The 24,897-nt window shown below is 41.9% G+C and overlaps 1 protein-coding gene across 1 annotated transcript in view; it reads left to right on the forward strand.

Moving 5' to 3' along the window:
• Positions 1–461: 461 nt before the first annotated feature.
• Positions 462–24,897, forward strand: part of rasgef1ba (RasGEF domain family, member 1Ba) — a 142,225-nt gene continuing 117,789 nt past the window's right edge. The window contains exon 1 of the mRNA XM_083979929.1: positions 462–771. Coding sequence (XP_083836055.1) covers positions 703–771 — 69 coding nt within the window. The 5' untranslated portion in view covers positions 462–702. The remainder of the gene's footprint in view (positions 772–24,897) is intronic.

Genomic DNA, 24,897 nt, shown 5'->3' on the forward strand with positions numbered 1-24,897 from the left:
GGGACGCCTTGTCATTGGGCAGCAGCGTCAGGTGAGTCATGATGGTCCCACGCCCTTAGCCTAGCTAGCTGTCCAAGATGGCCGACCGGACTACCGCACCATAACAACAAACGATAGCTGACTGGTGAAATAAAATGCAAAAGCCAGTTTTTTTTTATTTGGCTAATTTGTGGTTAAACTTTAAAAGACTATGGTTTACAATTGAAATCACACATTATGAATTTGATGTTCAAGCTAGGACAGTGCATGTTCACCTTTAATTCCGACTCTGGTGGAGAAAACCTGTCGCTGAAAACCACCTGACTGCACGTCGGCCCGCCCACACCCCCTGTGCCCGGCCCCACGGCGAGACTCCGCTCAGCGACGGAGGAGGAGGAGGAGGAGGAGGAGGAAAACCCCGGACGCTACGAGCTCCACATCCAGCAGCAGTGCTCAGCTGCCGCCGCCGGCTTTTTTTTCTTTCTTTCTTCACCTCCTGTGTCTTAACTTGCCTCCTCTCGGGGTTTTGTGTTTTTTTTGTGGGGGGGCAGCTGCAGCCAAGAGGGGATGTAGCTAGTTACGCGCAGGGTCCCTGAACGCCACACAGAAGAAGTTGACGAGGCTGACAGACAGAAAGAAAGAAAGAAAGAAAGAAGAGGATCTCCTGTTGATTCAGCTCAGCGCAGCAACGTTTCAGGAATACCCGACACTTCTCTCCTCTATATGGCAAAGTTCCTGGCTGAATTACTGGGATGCACTCTTCCAGACAAGGGCGCTCCTCCTCTGTTCGAGGTAAGACACACACACCTGCGGATTCATCACCAACACACACAAAATATAGTTCATATAGGCTAGATGAAGGTTCAGGCACACGCCATCACTTCTCTATGGCAACGGGAGGCTGAGGCTGTGCTCATCAATGTGATTGACAGTTGCTAAGGTGTAAAACACTTCATTAACAACAGTGATCCCTGTTGCTGCTGCTGCAGGCTGCAGCTCCGCAACACGTTTATCCTGCAAACTGCCGCGAGGCTGCGGATTAATGCGCATTATTTGCGTCTTTACACGCTCACGGAAAAACCTCTGTAATATTCCTAAAATGTCAGCTTATGCTTTATCTCTGGTGCTCATAATGAGTTTGTAATGACCTTGCATGGCTCGCTTTGTGGGCTCTGTCTATCTCCTGTCCCTGCCACTGTGTGTGTTGCTGTGTGTGTGTGTGTGTGTGTGTGTGTGTGTGTGTGTGTGTGTGTGTGTGTGTGATGGTCTCGCTGATGCTTCCTGCCAAAAATAATTTCAGGATGATTATGGGAACCCTGCTGCTGCTTCTCTCAGGAGCTAAGTCGTGTGCGCGTGTCGCTGCCAGAGAGCGGCGTCTCTCGTAAGAAATGGCTGAGACTCAAAATGCTGCTGGTATGTGGGTCAGTGTGCCACACATACACATCTAGACACGCACACACATCTAGACACACTGCACCTGTTATCTACCTTAAAGCCCTGAGCCTGAGGACTGTTTATGGATAAATAAATATGCTTTTTTTGTCCAATAACTGGGTTTTTATAAAGAAATGCACAACTTTTTTTGTCCCTTCATCTGTTCCTTATGTCATAGAACCAATGCTGACATGATTCATTAGAATAGAGTCGATATAGGAGCCAAATGTGTTGTTATGATCCTTAGATTTAAAGTGTAGTTCACTGTGTGTGCTGTCACCTGGCTCAGGTGTTTGTAGGAAGCAGAAGTTTTTGTTTATTGATGGAAAATGGAAAATACCTCAGGCAGCTTAAAGTAGTAGACTTAGCTCCTTTAACATTCTCTTATCATTGCACAAGATAGTTATTTTGGGTCTGAACACGCCGGCCAGTTCAAAATAGAGTTTGGGAACCAGAACCTGCTGCTGTGAAACCAGATGCAGACTGTTATTGATGATCCCTCTACTGACTCAATCTCTCTCTGACTGTGATTCAATATGACGTTAGTCTCCGGCCTGAGGATCGGTCTCAGAAGAAGGAAACAGGTTCATTTTACTCTGTTTATTTCTGACTTTTCTGAGCTTTGTGTGTCTGTTGTTGTGAGGAGGTGGTAGTCAGCTGCTCCGTGTGACATTGTGAAAGCTTTAAATGAGTTGTTTTGATGTAGAGATGATCAGGTGGACTGTGTTTAACCTGTCTGATGTTTGATCAGAAGGTAGAACAGGAAGTTTCCCCTCAAAATGACAGTTTCTTTTAAAGGGATAGTTCAACATTTTGGCAAATTGGCCCATTGCCATAATCCCTATAGTCATAGCAGTAGGTTCGTTACCTTGTCGGTGCAAGCTATTCTTAGAACGGCGGAGCAGAGCCGCGAGCTGCTCAGAGCTACGCTACGGAGGTAAATACAGAGACTGCTTGATGAAAAACTGTCCCTGAAGGCAACACACATCAGCGGTTTTGCATGAATTTCCCTCTAAAACGACTCTGTCTGGTAACGTTGTGTTATTATCTCATAGCGTGGTGAATGTGCAGGTCACAACTTGTCCACCAGAGCGTTGTGGAGTTGTTGGATTGTGTATTTGATGAGTTTGATGAGGGAAACCAAGAAATCCCATGAGCCTCCGTAGCGTAGCTCTGAGCAGCTCACGGCTCTGCTCCACCATTCTAAAAATAGCTTGCACCGACAATTAAAGGTAACAAACCTACTGCTATGACTATAGGGATAATGGCAATGGGCCAATTTGTCAAAATGTTGAACTATCCCTTTAAGAAACCTGTGTTTCTTAATGTGAAATATTGAGATATTTGATCTGACTGAGAATCATCCTGAGCCTGGTGCTTAGATTTGGGAAGATGGCCGACGTATATACTGTGTGAGAACAAATAACAAACCAAACATCATTATTTCCTCTGCAGAATCTCTCCATCCGTTCATATACAGGGTTTCCCCCAGTGTATTATAAGCCTGGCGGGCCGCCAGGCCTTACTTGCCCCCCCGCCAGGCTAAGCATCGTTTATTAATTTTTTTAATCAGTTTTTATATTCCATAAACACGTGATCAGGTGTCTTTTTCATCACCTGACAACGTCACAACTTCGTCGCGCATAACGGGACACGTCACGGTAGAGGTCTTCGGAAAAAACCGACAACCCGAAAACCCGAGGTTCCGACCCGACCCGGCTCGGGTTTGGGTCCACTCACAAGAAGTGACGCCGGGGCCGGGTCGGAACCGGTACAGTTTGCCTCGGGTCTCGGGGCTCTTATTGTGAAAGGCCGGGTCCTACAGTACCCGAGAGGACCCGGCGATTGGCTGTCACAGCTGTCAATCACCCCCGCCCTCCCCCTTCCGTGCAATGCGAGGCTGCGAGCTGCCTGTGTGACTTATGTCACGTGATCAAAACAACTACACGACTCTTATGATGACGTCAAAGGTGACAGTTCAAGCAAAAGTTAGTCAGGACTCGGGGCAGTTAAAAAGTTTGTTTATTAACGTAACGTTATGGTTAATGGTTCAAAATGGTTAAACAATCGAGTTGCCGTAGCGTGTTGTTACCGCGGTAACGTTACGCTCCGCAAAGCACATGGAAACTCCAAAATGATAACGTTAATTAGCCTAAACAAGAGGAAATGACCGGTGGATTGGCGTTAGCAATGGCTAAGAAGAAGGATTACAGTAGGCTACATGACCATCTAAACAAGAAAAAGGAGACGTGGATTTATTTCTGTTTACATCACGTTATGGCCAGGGGGGCTGGCAGCGGCCGCAGCCGGAGCAGGTAGAAGAAGACTACGTTTAGGTAAGAAACAGAAAGTAAAAACAAGTCTTATTTACGCTAGACAACTTGTATTAAATCATAAAGCAACTCGGGCATTTCGGGTCCACGGGTTTTTAAGGGTTCGGCTCGGGTTCGGAACTCATATTTACAATAATAGCTCGGGGCCAGTCGGGTCCGGGTTCAATTTTCACGGGTCCATTTCGGCTCGGAGCTCATATTTACAATAAAAGCTCGGGGCCAGTCGGCTCCGGGTCCAATTTTCACGGGTCCATTTGGGTTCGGGTCCGTCAAATTGGACCCGTGAAGACCTCTACGTCACGGACATCATGCTCCTCAGGCCGCATCTATGATCAGCCCGCTGCTTCACCAGCTGACCGAGAGGAACGCACCGAGTCCACGTTAACGTGAGCCGAGCCGCGGCTCCAAGAGGCAGTCAGCTGCTGCAGCTGTTAGCTGTTAGCTGGTAGCTGTTAGCACGTCGTCCCCTGCCATAGATATCCCCTGCAGCGTCAGAGCTCCGGACTCCTGTGAGCCGCGGGGCTTTGACCTGATGTGAAAATGATCCATTGTTTCATTTTTCAGCTCGTAAAGTTCGCGATCACACACACATTTGTTTTCTCTGGTCCAAACAGTAAATCCGCGAGTGTCACGTTTCCATGACGACTGACTGGAAAAAGAGCGTGGTACGTCATTACGTGACTCCAAATCTTTTACAGTCTATGCTCCAGATGTAAAAAATCTCAGAGAATAAAAAAAATAAAATCTGAGAAATAAAGCTAAAGGAGACACCAGGCAGTTGTCCTTTTTAGTTTATAATGCAAACAGTTGATGCTATTTATTTAAATATTATTTTATAATTATAAAAATTATTTATTTATTTTTGTGGTTATTGAACAGATTTCAAGTGCCTTTCTGTAAGACTCTGCTATAGCTGGTGTTTAATATGTTACATAAATGTCTTATAATAACAGATGTTTATGATAATATTTTCAAATTTCCAGTCAACTTTTAACATTGATCATAAGGCCTTATGGAATCACACCTTATAAATGCTACTGCTCCATTAATGAATCTGTTACCTACAGGGCCCTGCCATCAGTCAATGGTCAGGGTCAGGCCCCTGTCACAAAAAACCACGCTTGGGCACCGGTGGCCCGGCGATGGGCCGCGGATGGGCCGCCGGTACCCTACCACCGGGCTTAACAAGTTTTCTGGGGGAAACCCTGATATAAAACATAATATTTCTGTTTGTATAAATGAGATCAGACGTGTTGCATGATGATGTCGTGTAATAATGTGCCTGATGAACTCGTTCCTCAGAATGAAACACAATTGGTTTTTCAGTGTCCGATGTGGAGAACAGGTCCTGACACGGTCGTTGCATAACAACGGCTCCAAATGAAAAAAAAAAAAAAAAAACAGTTTTAGATTTGATCTCATTGGACAACACACACACACACACACACCAGCTGTAATCCACCACCAGCACCAGCAGCCGCAGCACCACAGGATAGTTAATCCACCAGGCATCATCTCAATCTGCCTAACACACACACACACACACACACACACACACACACACACACACACACACACACACACACACACACACACACACATAGACACACACACACACACACACACACACACACACACACACACACACACACACACACACACACACACACACACACACACACACAAGTCAAGTATTAAAATCATCTCAGAAATGTGTCGGAGAGGATCATCGTGGCGACTTCTGGGAAAATGAAATCATGACCTGCTCTGTTCGGCTTTACCACGGACAAAGATTAGATTCACCGGCCGCCCGTTATATAAAAACCTGATTTCCAATTCCACCTTAAAACCCATGAATATATTGAAGAGACAGAGGTGAAGTCATTTCATTACAGAGGAGAAATAAAACAACTGTTCTGTATGTGATGGCTACGTTCTGATGAATCAGGGCCAGAGAATCTATTCATTCATTAAATATGAATAAGGTCTTTTCTTTTTCTTTGTGTACTTTAATATGCTCTATCCCTTTTATTGTTCTTATTTCTTAGAGTAGGCTCAGTTCTGGTGGTTCTGCTGTGATGTGAGATAAATCTTCAGGGTCATTAGATAATTAGAAATCGAACAGAAACCGCACTGACTCGTGTTATTTTTTACTCTTTTCATTTCAAATGACTGCGGCTGTTTGTCGGCGATGGTGCACTGTTGCATTTTGGCCTCAGAGAAACTTGGTTGTGTAAATAAAACTTTAAAACATTTTTTATTTGAGGCTTCAGTGTCGACACAGAGAAAAGAAGCGGAGCTGACAACACATAGAAAAGCCTGTAGGATTCAAGCTGCACATCTTCAATATACAAACATAACAGAGAGAGAAGATCTGAGGTTACACAGCAGCCGTTCCACTGGATGATCGATATTATGAAAACCCCCTAACACACACACACACACACACACACACACACACACACACACACACACACACACACACACACACACACACACACACACACACACACACACACACACACACACACACACACACACACACACACACACACACACACACACTTAAATCCTCATAAAATTAAATCCAGAACTACACGTCTTGTTAACACAAATGCCCTTTGGTTTCCGTCTATACCGTCCTTCTCATATCATCTGAATGAGGCATTATGGGAAATGTAGGATTGAGTTTTTTTTTTTTTTTTTAAACAAGTAAATAAAAAGTCAGAGTAAGTGTCCTCAAGGAAGATGTCCGACAAGGTTTAAGCTGCAGATATTTTCAAAATAAAAGTCCCTTGACTAAGATGCAGTTCCTAAGTTTAGGCACCAAATGTATCAAATCTGTCTTAAAGGAATAGTTCAACATAGTTCAACTGTTATGAGATAATAACACAACGTTACCAGACAGAGTTGTTTTAGAGGGAAATTCAGAGGCCGCTTGCTGAAAAACTGTCCCTGAAGGCAACGCGCATCAGCGGTTTTGCATGAATTTCCCTCTAAAACAACTCTGTTTGGTAACGTTCTGTTATTATCTCATAGCGTGGTGAATGTGCAGGTCACAACTTGTCCACCAGAGCGTTGTGGAGTTGTTGGATTGTGTATTTGATGAGTTTGATGAGGGAAACCAAGAAATCCCATGAGCCTCCGTAGCGTAGCTCTGAGCAGCTCGCGGCTCTGCTCCGCCGTTCTAAAAATAGCTTGCACCGACAATTAAAGGTAACAAACCTACTGCTATGACTATAGGAATTATGGCAATGGGCCAATTTGCCAAAATGTTGAACTGTCCTTTTAATGAAGAGAAAATTACAACAAGTTTTAGTTTTACTTGTTTTAAAAGCTTTTTGTTACTTCATTACAATCCCCTGCATTATTAGATCTTCGTCCATGCATGTTTCATGCTGATTGGTTCGCTGGCGCTGATGAGATTTAGTCTTTTACTTCATTATCTGGTATGGAGTGGTGCACAGTTTTTCAGCGCTTAATCGTATCAAATTAATGTGATCGGTTTGTTTGAAGTATTAGGTTTGATGCCCAGCTGCATTTACTGTGACATCTCTGCCTCGTAGCTTGTGTCGGCATCAGTGAGTCCTTTTGATTTGAAGAGAAACATGAAGCTTTTAGGGAGAGAAGAACAGAAAAAAAGTGTATTTGCGTCACTTTCTTTCCACTTTATCAACACTCACACCGAGGTTGGCGAGTCATTCTTTTTCTCCTGACGACGACACTCGAGTGAGAGCTTTTCTTTTGAAAAGCAGCAGCTTGTTTAAAATCTGAGCTTTTGTTTCATTCAACTCATTCTCTCTCTCTGTCTATCTGCCTGTCCTTCTCTTCTGCATTTATTTCCCTTGCTCTCTGCACTTTGCCCACCTTTCTTATCTTGTCATTCACTCAAATACTGTCTCTTGCTGCTGCCAGGCCTCTTCCTCTTCCTCCTCTTCCTCCTCTTTATTCTTCTGCAGAATTTAAGTGAGGCTCTGTTCGCGGCGGGGAGCTTGTTTTTGTGGAGCACAGTGCGTTTTTTTTTTTTTTTCTCAGGGCAGAGAGAAAGATTAACATCGCTGTACTGTCAAGGCCTGTCTGCGGGTTTGAAACGATGTCTGTGAAAATCCAGAGGAATCCGAGGAAGTGGTTTCAAGAAGGGGAACGTTTTAGAGAAAAACACTCTGGACTGTGACCTCGGAGGATAAGTCATGTACATGACAGTATGTACTGTATTATAATATCAGGGTGTTGCCACAGGAAGACTTATTTTCTGTGTATCTTGGCTTATATTTCTCACACTGTGGCGACTGAACTTCCTCAAATCATCATGATGGGAATTGTTCATTTTTTGTTTGGAGTCTCAGTTTAAAGCTCCTTCAAAATAAATGTAGATGTTTGTGTTAAAGCTCCATACAGTATAAAGGTAGATAGATGTTTGTGTTAAAGCTCCATACAGTATAAAGGTAGATGTTTGTATTAAAGCTCCAGTATAAAGGTAGATGTTTGTATTAAAGCTCCATACAGTATAAAGGTAGATGTTTGTATTAAAGCTCCATACAGTATAAAGGTAGATGTTTGTGTTAAAGCTCCATACAGTATAAAGGTAGATGTTTGTACTGTGTTAAAGCTCCATACAGTATAAAGGTAGATGTTTGTGTTAAAGCTCCATACAGTATAAAGGTAGATGTTTGTATTAAAGCTCCATACAGTATAAAGGTAGATGTTTGTGTTAAAGCTCCATACAGTATAAAGGTAGATGTCCATGTGTAGTGTGATGATAAAGCAGCTCTAGGTTCTATACTAATACTGTGAAAGTATCAAAGCCTCAGTCCACAGAGAAATGCACACAGCCTGTATTCAGAAACTGAGCCTTAAAACCAGCCGTCAGGACTTCCTGTCACTTTGTGATGTCACAACTGAGCAGTCACCCAAAGCCCCGCCCACCACTTAGACCCACCAACTTGCAGGATTTGGTTTCTATGAGTGTTTTATTCTGAAATCTGCTCTATATTTATATTGGATCATGCAGAAAACAGTCAGCCAATCAGAAGAGAGGATGAAAGCCTCCTCCTCTCTTCTGATTGGCTGACACCGACCTGTTGTTAGAGCTCCAGAGAGAAGCTGGAAAACTACACTGAGATGGTTTTTGTTTCCTAAAAACCAGAAATATACAAGTATTTACTTGTTATGGTTGTAACACTGTAAGCCTCCAGGAAATTAGATTCATTTCTATTGAAAGCGGCAGAAACACAACTGTGTGTGTGTGTGCATGTGTGTGCGTGTGTGTGCGTGCATTGTTAGTTAATGTATTCAAAGGACGAGGACGCTCGGTGCATCGGGGCATCGTGTTCCCTGTAATTAAATTCTAATGCTTCATCTGTTGAGATGAATTTGTGTGGATTTGTTTTTAAAATGTTTTTGCCAATAAATATGTTTTTGTAATTACTGGTGACGAGTGAAGGCAACAGGCGCATGTGGATGAATATGAATCAAGTTGTTATGGGTAGAAAATGAAAGACGACAGTTAAGACGCAGCCTTTTTCTTTTCACCCTGAGTCATATTATTAGTCGTCCTTCGTCTGCTTGTGACCTATGACGACCTTTGCAACGCATCGCCTTGGAGAGATGGAGCTTTTATTTTGAAGTTTACAGGAACAATACTATATATATGGAAACCATGCAGCAGTGATGATTATGTATTTAAAGGTAGATTTATCTCACTGCAGCAAAAGTTTACAGCTCAAGGGGGGCGGTGCGTGGCGCAGTGGGTAGAGCAGCCGCCCCATGTAGAGGCTACAGTCCTCGCCGCAGGCGTCCCCGGTTCGAATCCCGCGTCGGGCAGACCTTTCCTGCGTGTCATTCCCCCTCTCTCTGCCTCCCCATTTCCTGTCTATCTCTACTGTCATCACTATCAAATAAAGGCAAAAAGCCGAAAAATATACTTTAAAAAAAAAAAAAAAAAGTTTACAGCTCAAGGTTTGAAGTGACGCACGTTAATGTGAAAAGAATACTTCCCATGATGCAGCAGCTTTATTCTGCTTTTATTCCGCATTCCTAAACCTCTGTGTGTAACGTGTACGGTCGACTGTGCGTCATGTCTCGTCCTTGCTGCCTCCGCACTCAACGGGCTTTTCTATTGATGATGATGATGACTGTGTGTGTGTGTGTGTGTGTGTGTGTGTGTTCAGCTGAATGTGGACCAGCCTTTTATGTCAAGTGTGTTTTGTGGGGGAAAGAAGCCAAAACAGCCTGTGTGCAAATGTTAGATGGTGTTCAAGTGTTTGTTTGTGTGTTTGTGTCACGGCAACTCTTTTTTTTGTGTGGGTCTATCTGAGAGAGAAAGAGAAGAGGAGGAGGAGGAGGAACAAAGTGACACAGAAAAAAGTATTTGGCGAACAGAAAAGAAAGGCGACGGACGGAGAGAATAGAGAGCCAAGGTAATCTTAAGTGTAAAAAGCTGTCACTATGACAACCATTGAAACGGCTGCACGAGGCAGAGATGCTGCACAACTTTCTCCAGGTTTTAGTTCTGCAACACAGAGTCGATGTTTCCTCGTCCACCGCCAACATCTCACTTTGTTTTATATCTAAAAAAAACTTTATTTACACAAGATGAATAAGACAAAACGATAAACATGAACTTGTCAGTCCAGTTGAGTTTTACAAGTTCATTTTCTCCTTTTTATGACCAGTTGAGCTTCTTGTAGCCTAATCTTAATTTAATGTGTCTGTTATTCCATTTCTTAATTTATTCAGATGTTGGTTCCACGTTGTCCAGTCCCTCCATGAAGAAAAACATGATTATGGGATGCTTCATCAGCCAAAGTCTGTGTATCTTATTTTTTCATAGGATGCTGCACTTTTGCTGCATAAGTCGCAGATTCCCGTGCAAAATATGTAAAATATGTGGGGCTTGCATAGTTTCATAGTCCCTGCATATCTTCCCAGAAAGTTTAAAAAAATGTTGCATGTTTACGTCGCACAGGAGGAAGCAGCCATTTTTTCTCTCTGTCAACTTGGGAAAGTTATGAAGCGACGTAATTACGCAACGTGAAATCTTATCACCTCACAAATTCCTGCATATTCCATTGCCTAAAATAAAAGGCTTTTGTGCCGAAACGCACGGGCTGTAACCCACTTTTTTTTAAATGTTTTTATCCTTTCTATATGAAATAGCCATTTTTGAATAAAGGCTTTTTACACATGCTTTGGATTTTCCTTTTTTTGACGTCTATATTCCCACCAAAGAACACCTTTGTCACATGATTAGATGACTCTTCTGAGGACTTTCTTTTTGTCTGAGAACTTAAATAAATACCCATGGCATATTCCATATTTTTTTAGGAAAACCCACCACATAATGACGCCATTTTTGCCGCAACAATCTCAAAAAAACATTTTCTAGAAGGACTGTTTGTCATTAGCTCTGCTCTTCCTCACCTCCTTCTGTTTTTTTATTTTATTTTACAAGATGACTGACTCCACGGAGCTACAGAGACAGATAAAGATCTGTATGTGTAACAGTTCATATTTAATTTCTGACATTTCCCCCCAAAAAACATTTCACATTTTCTCTGTTTAGCTCCAACTCTTCTCCCGTCAAGTTCGGGCGTCAGCGTCTCAGCCTTGCTCTTAGATCTTTATATATTTTTTTTATGTCTTTAGTTTCCTAAACGCATCGCTCCACTTCTGTTTTAATAGAAACTCAGACTCCTTCCTGTGTCGTGATATCACATTATTGGGAACGTCGCGCTCGCTTGGCTTCAGTTTGAACTTTGCCTCCTGCTGAATGTCAGTGTGTGTGTGTGTGTGTGTGTGTGTGTGTGTGTGTGTGTGTGTGTGTGTGTGTGTGTGTGTGTGTGTGTGTGTGTGTGAGAGAAATGCAGACACTGGGAAAAGAAAGTGAACCTGTGAGTGTCTGTCAGCTTTTACAGCTCAGCTCAGATCGTCTTTCATCAGCTTTTTTTTTTCTTCGGTCCAATAAAAAACCCTCACATCCTGTAAATGTCAATGTGAGGACATTTATAGTTCACGCTGACGGACGTTTTGGATTATTGTAAGACATTTAAATTCTCCAACAGTCATTTCTGTGAATGTGAAACTAAAATCTTAAATAGCCACTTCAGGGCTCAGAGGCTCAGACGGTTGTTTTTAAATTCTGCTGTAAATCATCAGCTCAGACAAACGCTCAGCGTGAGGCCGGGGGAGGGAGGGAGGGATCGTGTTAAAGTCCCAGGAAGTCGATCCATCACACTCATTATTTATATAAAGATGGATGAGCAGAGAATATATGACAGCTAAAGAGGCAGAGAGGAGGAGTTTCTCCCTGGGAAGAAGTAGCTGAATGAACGTCGTCGAGATGATTTTGTTGACAGAGAGGAAACTGGAAATGAAAAAATACTCCTGAAATCAAAGCAGACTGTGAATGAACTGCATTTAAATGAAGCTTTTCTAGTGTTAACGCCCACACAGTGTTTGTTCCTACACTTATAATGTCACTTTCTTACTACATGATGATACATCAGAGGCAACGTGGAGTTCAGTATCTTGTTGGACTGGAGCAGCTGGGATTCGAACCACCGATCTTTTGATTTGTGGACGACTTTTTGAAGGAGTCACAGATGCAAATCTGAGTTTTTACCTTTTGCTGTTGTTTTTTTTATGGCAGTGTTTTGTTTAATGCAATTTGTCTCTCCCTCTAAAAGGCGAGTGTTCCTACAGCACCAGATCGATCGATCGATCAATCAATCAATCAATCAATCAATCAATCAATCAATCAATCAATCAATCAATCAATCAATCAATCAATCAATCAATCAATCAGACTTTAAAAAGGTCAAAATGCTGTTTTAAGTGCAATTTAAAGAAAGAATCAATGGACTATACGACATTCAATACTACATGAATTTGAAATAATATGGATTTGAAAATGAAATAAATAAATACAGAGATCGATAATAAAATATTGATATTAACCTGTAGCTATAGATAGATGATACAATAAAATATAATAAACCTACCTGTAGCAGTCCTTTGTCGCCATTAGTTACAGAAATCAGTGGTCATGGGATGGTTGGGTTTGGGGGCAAGACCGTGGTTTAGGTTACAACACATACAAGATACAAGATCTTTGTTGTCATGGTTACAACGATAAAAACAAACTGCTAGTTGACGTATGAACCAAACACGAGTCTCCATGTGTGAACTTCCCGTCTTTTCGCTCGACTTGTCCATCCACCACAACCTCCACTGCACTTTCCCCTGTTGTAATAATCCCGACCACTAGGTGTCGCCTGGCAACAAAACGTAACTACAGTACGACCTCGTCTCGTCGACCTTCGTTTCATCCTGATGCAAAGAGGCTGAAAACAAGCGCACCTTCTGCTGTTGCTGCTCAAATGTCCGTCAGTCACTTTTATTAAAGGGACAACGAGGAGTTTCTATTCGGTTATAAAAAAATTCTCATGTTAATGTGGATGAATCTACGTTACCCACACTTGTTAATGGGCCCATTTTCGATAAATATATTGTTCTGTCTCTATCGTTATTTTGTTATTATTAGTGGTGGCGGAGATGCTGGTCGAGCCGACCAGCGTTTTTTACTTTCGGTTTCGCAACGAATCATGAGAATAACGCAGCTGAATCGCCGTTTATGGTCGGAACTACGACGGTATGTGAACCTCTTTGAACCTCTGACTTTAATTCTTCTCAAAAGAATTTTACGGTGCGCGCGGAGGCTCATAAATGTAGTGTGAAAACGCTTCGCTTTTCCAAAACTCCTCGTTGTCCCTTTAATAGTTTTTTTATCACAACGTTTCACCTTGACTTTGCTGTATTTTATTTTTTATTCGATTGCTGTCCAACAGGGTTGTGTCCTTCACGCAGATCTGGAAACGAAAAAGCTTCCCGACTTTTTATTTTTGTCAAACTCCAATTCATGTGAATCTTTTTTCTTTTTTTTTTGAGTGTGAAACGGCTTCAAATCCAAACACAGGACTAGAAAATTGTGGACATGAGAGCGATTATGTTCGGGTTTCTTGGGGAAATGGGTCTGCGCGGAGACCTGTGGTGTGTATGTGGTCAATGAAAAGCGCATTTATATTCAACACACGAGCAGCAACAGGAACCACGGTGTCTCTGACAGAGCTGAGCGCTACACTTATTGGCAGTTATTGTATCAGCTGCTGCTGTCGGAGAAGCTGCTGCTGCTGCTGCTGCTGCTGCCACGGGCGCCTTTCAATGGAAACATAAGTAAAAGTAATATGAAAGTGTGTGTGTGTGTGTGTGTGTGTGTGTTTTATAGCTGCAGCTGCCTCACCTTCTGTTATAGTATGTGTCAAATGGAAAGACGTTTGTGTTCAGGAGATCTGAGCGAGAAAGAAGAGTGAGATCCAGCGTGTAATGATGTACGACGCACATGAACAGTTAACATATTTTACTGTTTATTACCACTTATATTTGATTTGTCCTGTGTTGCATAGATCAATATAAAAGGAGCACATGGAGGAAACAGTTACGACCTGATTAATTCTGCCCTGTGCTGTAATTCGACTTAAACTATAAAGTGAAGCAGCTGTTATCAAGTCATTAGGTTGGAGATTTGTTGAGGTGGAGCTGTAGTGAACAGAGTATCTATGACTTAGATTCATTAAATAACAGGCCACTTAGTTCGGTTCGGTTTCTGGTTTAAAACTGAGAAATCCTTTGAAATATCGACATTTAACCCCTGAATGTGAAAAAACTGACACCTTTTAATGCATTTTCACCTTGAATCCACATGAAAAATTGTTGTAGGTTCTTGAATATCACCATATGTTGCAGAAAATGCATTAACGTCAGGTGTGCGACCTTTGTTCACGATGAGATCACGATGCTGTCAAAGCAGAGCTCTTAAACATTCGTAAAGACGCTTTTTGCTTGTTTGCACTTGGAAACACAACTGCTCTGTTACGTTGAGGAGTAAAGTCGGAGAAAGAGGAGGAGCGCTGAACTCACTTAAAGGGATAGTTCAAGATTTTTGGCAAATTGACCCATTGCCATAATCGCTATAGTCATAGCAGTAGGTTTGTTACCTTTAGTTGTCGGTGCAAGCTGTTTTTAGAACGGCGGAGCGGAGTGGCAGGCTGCTCAGGGCTATGCTACGGAGGCTAAGGGAATTTCTTGGTTTCCCTCATCAAACTCATCAAATACACAATCCAACAACTCCAAAACGCTGTCGTGGACAAGTTGTGAGCTGCACATTCACCACGCTATGAGATAATAATGGAACGTTACGAGACGGAGTTGTTTTAGAGGGAAATTCATGCAAAACCACTGATGCGCGTTGCCTTCAGGGACAGTTTTTCAGCAAGCAGACTCTGTATTTACCTCTAAAACAACTCTGTCTGGTAACGTTCTGTTATCATCTCGCTAGGCTAGGTTAGGTTAATTGGTGACTCTAAATTGCCCATAGGTGTGAATGAGAGTGTCTGTCTATATATGTTAGCCCTGCGATAGACTGGCGACCTGTCCAGGATGTACCCCGCCTCTCGCCCAAAGTCAGCTGAGATAGGCTCCAGCTCACCCGTGACCCTAGTGCAGGATAAGCGGTATAGAAAATGAATGAATGAATAGTTGCATGGCTACATGTGTTCATGGCCTGAGGGTTTTCTGCCCCCACAGGAACCTAGATACAACCGACTCCATTTACACCTGACACTGAAGTCAGATATTGATGTATTAACGAGTTTCCATTGATCTCAGTGTCTTCATTGAGATCCGTCCACTTCAGGCTGAATGCAAAACAAGCCGGAAATCTGTCCAACTTTATAGCGTCTTTGGTGAACCTCCACCTGTGCTTTCACAACACATTTTCAAGACACAATTGTTGCCGTCTACTGATTACACTTGTGTGTTTCCCTGTTTGTGACTTTGGTTAAATTAGGAGCAGAGCTGTTGGTCTGAGCCACAGCAGCTGCAGAACAGAGTGATTCAGTAGATGTTTCCTTCAGAGCGAGGTGTGAGTCAAAGCTAAGTGCTAATCAGGGAGGATTTTCTTTTGTGTTTCTTGCCCGGCAGAGCGGCGAGTGAGTGGATGAAGACCGTTATCACCATCGCCTGCTTCCTCTCCGTGACAAACAGCTGTGCTTCCTCCGAAGACGTGCCAAACACTAGAGCCACCAGCTTTCCCCATTATCCACGGCTATTTGTGTTCAAGTGCTGACCACCACAGACTGAATGAATGAATGAATGAATGAATGATGGAGGGCATTGTGAAAAGTTCCTGAAGACACAAGTCCTCTAATGGCTGCAAGAATCCAGCTCCAAGGAAACTGTAGAGAAACCACATCTGAGAGTTTCTACAAAAAAGCTTTTAAAGTCTTTTCTATCATTTTAAAGGCGAAAGAGGGGGATATTTTGGGATGATGACCTTGATTGACAGCTCTCTAAGGTCTCCTCCCCTTCATCTTCGCCCAAGTTTAGATTTTCCAGTGTAAATACCTTAATAAAGTGTAATTTTAAAAGTTAAAAGCTGCATAATAGGAGCTCTCCCCCTGTTTATACTCTGTGTATGGGCCGTTTTAACCACTAGGGGGCAGCGTGCAACATGTAAAACACACTGAACTGCTTCACTGCATGTGCTCCACAGAGTTCAGGAGGTGATGGACTTTAAAAAAAAAACATTTGAGGTTTTATATCAAAGGATGTATTCATCCTCTGAGGACGGGTGATGAGATTACACACTTTGTTACACACTCGCACACATTAAACCTCTGTATGACTTTGTCAGGCGAGGGAATTAATGAGGCTCCTGACAGCAGCAACTGGATATTTACATATTATATTACACACATAGTACACATGCAGCTCAGACATGTTTGAACACATAAATACGCATTCAGACATATTAATTACTGCACCTGTAAACAAAGAAATCACTTAACACTCGGCCTCTAGTGACGGTAGCTGCATGATTCATTATTATTATTATTATTTCCATGCATTATGTATAAAAGGATGATTTAATAACAGCATGGCAGACTAAAGGCAGCGAAGGGACTGAAGAAAACAACACAAAAGGTGTTTTGTGTGTGTGTGTGTGTGTGTTTCAGACATTGGACTGGTGTGTTTGATGTGGTTTTTCTCTTTTATTTCAGAGCTGTGATGTTCAGTTTGAACCGCTGCCTCAAACCTCTCGCTGTAAATAATAGAGCAAGTGATTCTGCCAGAAATCTACTCCTGACTCATGTCGGTGTGAACATGACAGGAGAGGAGGGAAGGAAAGGAAAGGAAAGGAAAGGAAGGGAAAGGAAGGGTGGAGAGGAGGGAAGGGAGGCGCTGGGAGTCGGGTGTAGTGGGGGCTCTGCAGGGAACACAGTGATAAGGAGTTTCACACGGCAGTTCGGGGGCATCGCCATCTGCCCGTCATTGTGTGAGCAGCCTGGCCGTCAGTGCTGCTGAAGGTTCACTGCCTTGCTCAATGGCCCCGTAAAAGTTCCCAGGAGAGGAGAGTGATGCATTCACTTAACCTTCCTGCGAGGGATGTGATCCAGACTCTTCCTCAGAGGGTGGAGTTGTCCTGGTTAAATGGTGCGTTACATTAACATGTTTCCATTAGCTACATCCTGGAATATTTCTATTCTTATAGGCTACATGATTGCCCAGCGTTGGAGAATGTGAGAAGAACGTAAAACATGTCGGAAAACCTTGAGTTGTCCTGGAAAATCATTTATCCCACCTTTGTCTTGACAGTTTGTAAAGGTTGCATAGGAGTCGTCTGTTTTCATGCCACCCTCAATGGACAACATTGGGTGGAGGTGTGTGTTTGTGTTTGTGTTCGGTGGTTTTTTTAGATGATGTTGTGGTTTTAAAGCAGCAGCAAATAACTTGGAAGTGACAGTGGTGAAAGTTCACTCAGGATTTCACTTGTTCCATTGTCTAACAACAGAAACTGAAGAATATGTGACTGAGAAACAGCTGTAGGCCTATTAAAATACATGTGAACACAGAAAGTGCAAAAACAAGGCGATGGCGTCATGAATATGCTAATTGGTTTGTGACATTTAGCTCATCGCTGAAAATATCCTGGAAAACAATTCAGAAGTCAGAAGTCGACCATGTTCCAGTTACGAATTTGTAACGAGTCAGAAAAAGCGGCCATTTTGTTAGCTACTGTTGTAGTTAGCATTGTTAGCTAACACCAGTGGATAGCGACACACCATGTCACAGTTTACATGTGAAAGCAACAAAACAACTTGTTGACACATAGACAACGTTGCACAGTACTGTCGGTACGAGTAATTCAATGACACAAAAACAAAACTGAGTGCAGGTTTGATTCACTTTTCATGCACAGAGGGTTGTTGCTACATGGCGTACATGAGCTGCAGGAAGTGACGTCCTGGAAAACATGCAATCTTTACTTATCTGTGCCTAAACCCAACCAAATATGGCTTCACTTACTTTTTGCCCCCCCCCCCCCCCCCCCCCCCAATTTTACACCTGGACATGTCAGTTTTACTAAACTTAAAGTTCTCGACGAGATTTGGTAAGATTCTACGTCACTTCCTGCAGCTCATGTACGCCATCTAGCCACAATCTGCACAGAGTGGCGGCCATCTTGGGTTGCTAGCTTGTGGTTACCAAAGCTCCTCCCAAGTTTCTGAGTTTGGGATTCAGACTCTAGGGGGCATCTGATGACGTACCCTCTGGGAACCTTGGAAAATCCGACTTCCGAGTTGTAATGGAACGTACCATTAGATTTGATTTAACTTTGACGTCCTGGTGTTTATTACATGAACCATATTATCACCGTGTCCCCAGTTTGATCCCGTCCATGTCCCCTCTCCCTCCTGTCTTCCGTGTTTCCTGTTTGCATCATCACTGTGACCGATGTAATAACAGCACAGGCCAAAGAATCATCTAAAGTAATGAGATTTAGTCAAAGGGCATGTGTAGCTGGGACGACGGCTAAATTAACATTAATTTACTTATATCCGCTTATTATGTCCATGCAGTACTACAGTTATCAATCACATACTCTCATCTCTCTGTAAAACATTTTGTTTTTAAATTTTAACTTGACTAAGAAACTGTAACAGAACATGATCTCAGCTAATTTGTGAACAATTTCCATTTCCCCCATTTTTCTTCCCACTGCGTATTTTTAATTACAAGTGAGTTTTTCCATCAAATATTCATTTTTATCTCACGTTTTAAGAGCATCACACTGTGTTATAATGGACTCAGCTCCAATCTCCTGTAGAAAGATTAGTAATAACTGCACACTGAAGGTGAGTTCACTGACTGACTGAGGTGTGAGCTCAGGTCACATCAACATCAGCTGAAGCTTCTTTAAACTTCTGATTCGATCCAAATCCTCCATGAACTGTTTTCATAATGTTTGTTTGAAGATCCAGACGTTCGTCATCAATAAATCAACATGAGTTTAAATACATCGCAGCACTTTGGAGAATTTTACACTGAGGTTTGAGCCTTTGATTAAAAAAAACAAAAAAAACATCAATTCTGCAGCTGCAGCTCAAGTTTAGGAGAGAAGTAAAAATTGTTGGGAATGAAGGAGGCGGATGGATGGATGGATGGATGGAGAGTTGCAAGCTGCAGAGAAGAGCCATTAAACGATGGAGGGAACGTCTCTCCAACAGTTGAACTGTAAACAGGAGGCGACGTGATGCAGGGAGGGAGATTTCATTTTGGAGGAAACTCTGCAGATTTCTGTCGCCGCCGCCGCCGCCGCCTGCATTTCAACTCTGTGCAAATATGCTTTTGGCTGCTGTTTGATTCCAGGAGACTCATTCACATGAATAGCAATGAGATATTCTGGATGCGCTCTGCATTCAGGAAGAGGAGACCCCCTGCCAGTCTCACACACACACACATATAAAACACTATCTCACACACACAGGCTCTTTGGCCATCTTTCACACACATGCACACAAACACAATCAGTTGTAGAAACAAATGCTGCATATACACTGTACTGTATGCTATGCTCACATACGTTTGGAGACATCAATATGTGCATGTTCACAGCAGCTCCAGTGCAGAAGAGCTGAATGTTGAAAAACAAGTCTGTTACCAAACTGAAAACACTTGACGTTGATCGGCTGTAGCGGTTCGACCCTGCACCGGTCACGTCTCTGTTGTCGTCTGCAGGTGTGATGATGCTCCTGGAGCAGAAACATGGAGCTTCATCAACTCTGCTGCAAGAAGAAAAAGCTGCAGAATTAAACTCGGAGATGAAGGAGGAGGAGCATATGTGGAGTTTATATGAGAATAATAATAATAATAACTGTATTTATACAGCACCTTTTAAAAACAAGAGTTTACAAAATGCAAAAGAGACAATACAAGAACCCAACCACATAATGCAACCAAAATAAGATGTAAACATGCAGTTTCATTTAATTTCGATTTATTCCATTCATGGTTTACATACTTCACACGGTTGCACATATTTACATAATGTACATAGTCACCATGAATGAAAGGGAGCAGGATGAAGAAATAATTATAGTACCTGCCCCTTTCTATAGTTATAATTGCATTGGCTTAATATCAACAACAATAAAGATGATGAAACATATAGTAATAACAAGAAAACAAACAAGCAAAATAGCAGTGGACACAGCTCATCTATCTTTTCTTTTTTCTCCTTCTTCTTTTTTGTAGGCGCTTATTTTTTCTTTTTTAAACATTTTCTTAAACTGAGATATACTTGTACAACTTCTCAGTTCCTTGCTTTGTGAATGCCATAGTTTCATAGCCAGTTAAAGGGACAACGAGGAGTTTTGGAAAAGCGAAGCGTTTTCACACTGCATTTATGAGCCTCCGCGCGCACCGTAAAATTATTTTGACCGGCGCAAGACGGACTCATGTTTTCATTCATCAAGAATTAAAGTCAGAGGTTCAAAGAGGTTCACATACCGTCGTAGTTCTGACCATAAACGGCGATTCAGCTGCGTTATTCTCATGACTCGTTGCGAAACCGAAAGTAAAAAACGCTGGTCGGCTCGACCAGCATCTCCGCCACCACTAATAATAACAAAATAACGATAGAGACAGATTGATATATTTATCGAAAATGGGCCCATTAACAAGTGTGGGTAGCGGAGATACATCCACATTAACGTGAGACTTTTTTATAACCAAATAGAAACTCCTCGTTGTCCCTTTAAATGAGATGGAAAGATGATAAAAGGTGTGTGGGGTGTATTAGATTAAAAAAAAAAGCAGTTGGAACAAGTAATTGCGTCAAAAGTAAAGTTGTAAGAACAGACAAAACAGACAAAAAAGTGATTAGAATAAAAGGAAATAAAACAATGGAGGCAAATAAAACACTATTAGATATGCACGACAGTGATAAAGTCACTAAAAGGAATGAAATGATACAAAAAGAAGAAAACAAATGAGAGTAAGAGGAGATAAAGATGAGGAATAAAAGATAATGATAGACAACAATAAGAAGCAGCTCATCCATTTATCCACCACAGGGTTCAAAGGTCACAGAGTTGACCTTGACCCTGACCACTGTGACCTCACCGACACCTCGTACTTCATTACCACAGCACCACTCAGGTCCCATCTGACCTTTATACACACACACACACACACACACACACACACACACACATTTCTGCCGTTGACCTTCCACAGCGGACACAAACACATGAGTGTGGGACCCACTGACCTGGTTCATGGCTGATTGTATCGGTTTATTGAAGATGACAGACATTTACTCCGTCTTATTTATGGCCGGTTACCGTAGAAACAGCTGACATAGATTAAATGTAATGAAACCAGAGAGAAGAGAAGATATCATATAACACAGCTTTTATTCAAACAGAGCAGAGTCAGGTTGTTGTGTTTTATATATGTGTAAATCTAACACACCTCGGTGCACTGGTGTGTATTCTGCCTCTACAAAGTGCATGAGTTATCTTTTTGTTTTTGACACAGTGTGATATGATAATTGTATATTTACCTGCTGCCAAACACTGTGTCCACACAGCTGCTGCTCTTCTACAAAATACAGGATAAACACCTAAAACACAATGTGCAACAGCAAAACTGAACATTTTATCCTTTTTAAAAAAATCTTTAGACATTGAAATGTTCATATTTGTAATGCAAAAACTGCAAACTTTCTAATCATCTTGTCTTATAAAAGCTCAAATATAGAAATAATATCAAGGAAAAAAGAAATCCTCAATGTTTTGTGTTGGACGGTTGTTTGTCTGTGACACGTTCACGCTCCCATGAGACAGAAACAGATCGATTGCGGCGACTCGGCGACCTCTCCTCCACTTTCCAGTTTTTATAACGAGTGTGTTTCCTGACCTGAAGGTCGCAGAGCGGCGACGTCCTCACCGCCTCCACTGACTCCACTCGATTCAGCACCGTCACCGTCACCGTCGACCCAGACTCTGCCTGTATTAAGAGGCCTGAGGGATTTTTCTTTCCTCTGAGACTCTGGACATTTGGTTTGTTGTTAAACGGTCGCTGTCTCACTCTGGATGTAGTTTCATTGTAGCACCTGAGTCATAAATTGTACTTTATAATAGCAATAATGATGGTAATGCAATTTATTTATGTAGCAGTTTTCGGTTACATGATAATGTCAAGAAATAGCCAAGAAATAACGGTCAATTTAATAGTAATGCAAGGCTAAAGATTACACATGCTGTTCATGCTTTGAATTTTTTGGGAAAGGCCAGAATTTTTCTCCACAAAATCTTCTTGCAAATTACTGTTATTTCTCAGCTATTTCTGCGCAATCAATCGTTATTTCTTGTCTATATTTCTCCACATTACTATGAAATTGACCGTTGTTTCTAGGCTATTTCTAGACATTATGATGCAATTACTTGTTATTTCTTGGCGGCCTGTAAATGAAAGGGTTACCCAGTTTTCTTATTAGTTAAAAAGTTATTAAAAAGAGAAAAGTACGACCAGATATAAAGAATCCAAACTGAGCATCATAACAAGTTTAGAACTGAGCTGAATAATTATGAATAATAATAGAAATTCACTAAAGTAATACAATACATAAAAACAATAAGAAGGGAACAATAAACCAAAGAAACTTGTTTTTTAAAAGACGTGTGAGAAAGAAATTTAAGATTTCAAAGACAGTTTAACATGGGAGTCAATGGGGACCGATTCACTCTAGTGGTCAGGAGAGGAACTGCAGCTGTGAGCACTTCAGTTTGCCGTTGATGGTAACGTTTATTCTCGGCACAGAAAGCGTCACAGCCTCATGAACAGTGACATCACAGCGTCCAGGAGCGTCAACATTTGTATTTTTATATTTATATTGTATTATTATATTATCGGAGGACAAATTTGAAGGCCGATTACATCACAGCGCCGCAACAAGGCCGTTAAATATTTGTCAGATAGCATTGAGCCATTGGAGGAAAAAATACATGTTCTGGTTTGATCTACAGTAATTTGAACTCTTTTTTATCTCACTTCCTCCTGGATCGTCTGTTTCTTTCTTTCTTTTTTAATGTCTTTCCCTGTGATATAATTTCCGTCCTCGTTCCTCATGAAGCTCCAAACCTAAAAAAACAAAAAAAAACTAACCCCCTATCGCCGTCGACAGGAAACAAACCTCCTCTCCAAAGATGGATGAGACGTCTGAAAAAACCAAAATGTCAGAACCAGAACGTCCTGCTGAGCTTGTGATCGGATGAGGAGCGACACAACGCCGTTCTCTCTCCGTCTTCCCCCTCCCACACACACACACTTCTCATTTTCCTCGCCCCAGCGTCTCCTCACCTCGTCCCTCTCCTCCTATCAAAGAGATGCTCAATCACAACCCGCCGCTGCTGCTGCCGCTGCTGCTGCTGCTGCCGCTGACACGTTCCTCCTCTGCACCGTGTAATATTCCTCTAAAGGTCACGGCAATTGTCTGCAGGAGTGAAACAAAAAGAAGGAGAAGGAGAAGAAAAACCAAGACAACAGAATTAGGATGAAACACTTTCCCAGTTTCCTCTGATCTGATCCGTTTCTGTCTGACGGGGAAACATCAACTTCCTGTCTCGTAGCTTCAGCTGCTGAAGCCGACGTCGGTAAACTGAAGATGTTTGGATGATTCGTCTGAAAGAGAGGAAGTGAACAGAGCTTAGAAAAAGAAGATCAACTTTAGTAGAAGTAAAAATAAAGACGTAGTTGTACAGTATATTTAAATGTATCGTCTGTTCAGTATTGATTATGTGTTATTTTCATCTCCAAGCAGAAACACTGATGATGCTAATCTTTATCTCTATGCTAATTTGAGCCTAAATTGATTTTTTCCCCTCTGATTTATATTTTCTACGGTGGCCCTGAGTGGTCAGATCACTGCTGCTGAAGAAAACACAAGAAACCAGACAAAGGTGCTACAGATACAGAAAACAACTTGCATCAGTTTGACGACACACACATGACCTGCAAGAAAACATCAGAACAACACAACAGACGTGTTTCTGGGGGGACACAAAAGAGTGACGGACCCACTAAGATAACACAATTAGCACACAACGTTCACAATGACATCTGAATTTTGGGTGAAGTATCCCTTTAATATAGAAATTAACAGCTGCAGTTTAGTCAAAGTGACTCTCTGACTTTGTTTACACACAAACTTGACCCAACATAAACTTTAATATAAAGTTAAAATGATACAGATCAATATTTAGTGCATTGAAACTCTATGGAAACTGATTTATCACTGATAACTCTTGATAAATTGATTGATTGAAAAAATCTTCAAACAAAGGAGCGCTTCGTGGACTCGTTGTTTAAAAAGAGGTGCTCTTTGGAAGGGATCAATGATGTGAGAAAACAAAAGAAAAATTCCAAGGCACTCTCTTACCTATAAAATGCCTTTATTAAATTATGGCATGGTCAACATGACAATTAAAAACTCCGACGCGTTTCGGCGTCTAGCCTTCATCAGGGAGTCAAATGGAGTGGGACAGGAACAATGGTTCTTTTATACAAATGTTTGTCCAATGACAAGTGTCCACCTGGTTGCCAACAACCCAGAGTGGGTGTGGTCATCAGCCCATTAAAGGGACATATCCATGGCCCAGGCCTCAACTAAGCTGAATGAAAGAATAAAAGAAAACAATCAGTGATATGTACAAAATAAACATGCCAACAGATACCAAAGAGAAAACAC

Source organism: Trachurus trachurus (genome assembly GCF_905171665.1).
Source record: "Trachurus trachurus genome assembly, chromosome: 9".
Taxonomy (NCBI): domain Eukaryota; kingdom Metazoa; phylum Chordata; class Actinopteri; order Carangiformes; family Carangidae; genus Trachurus; species Trachurus trachurus.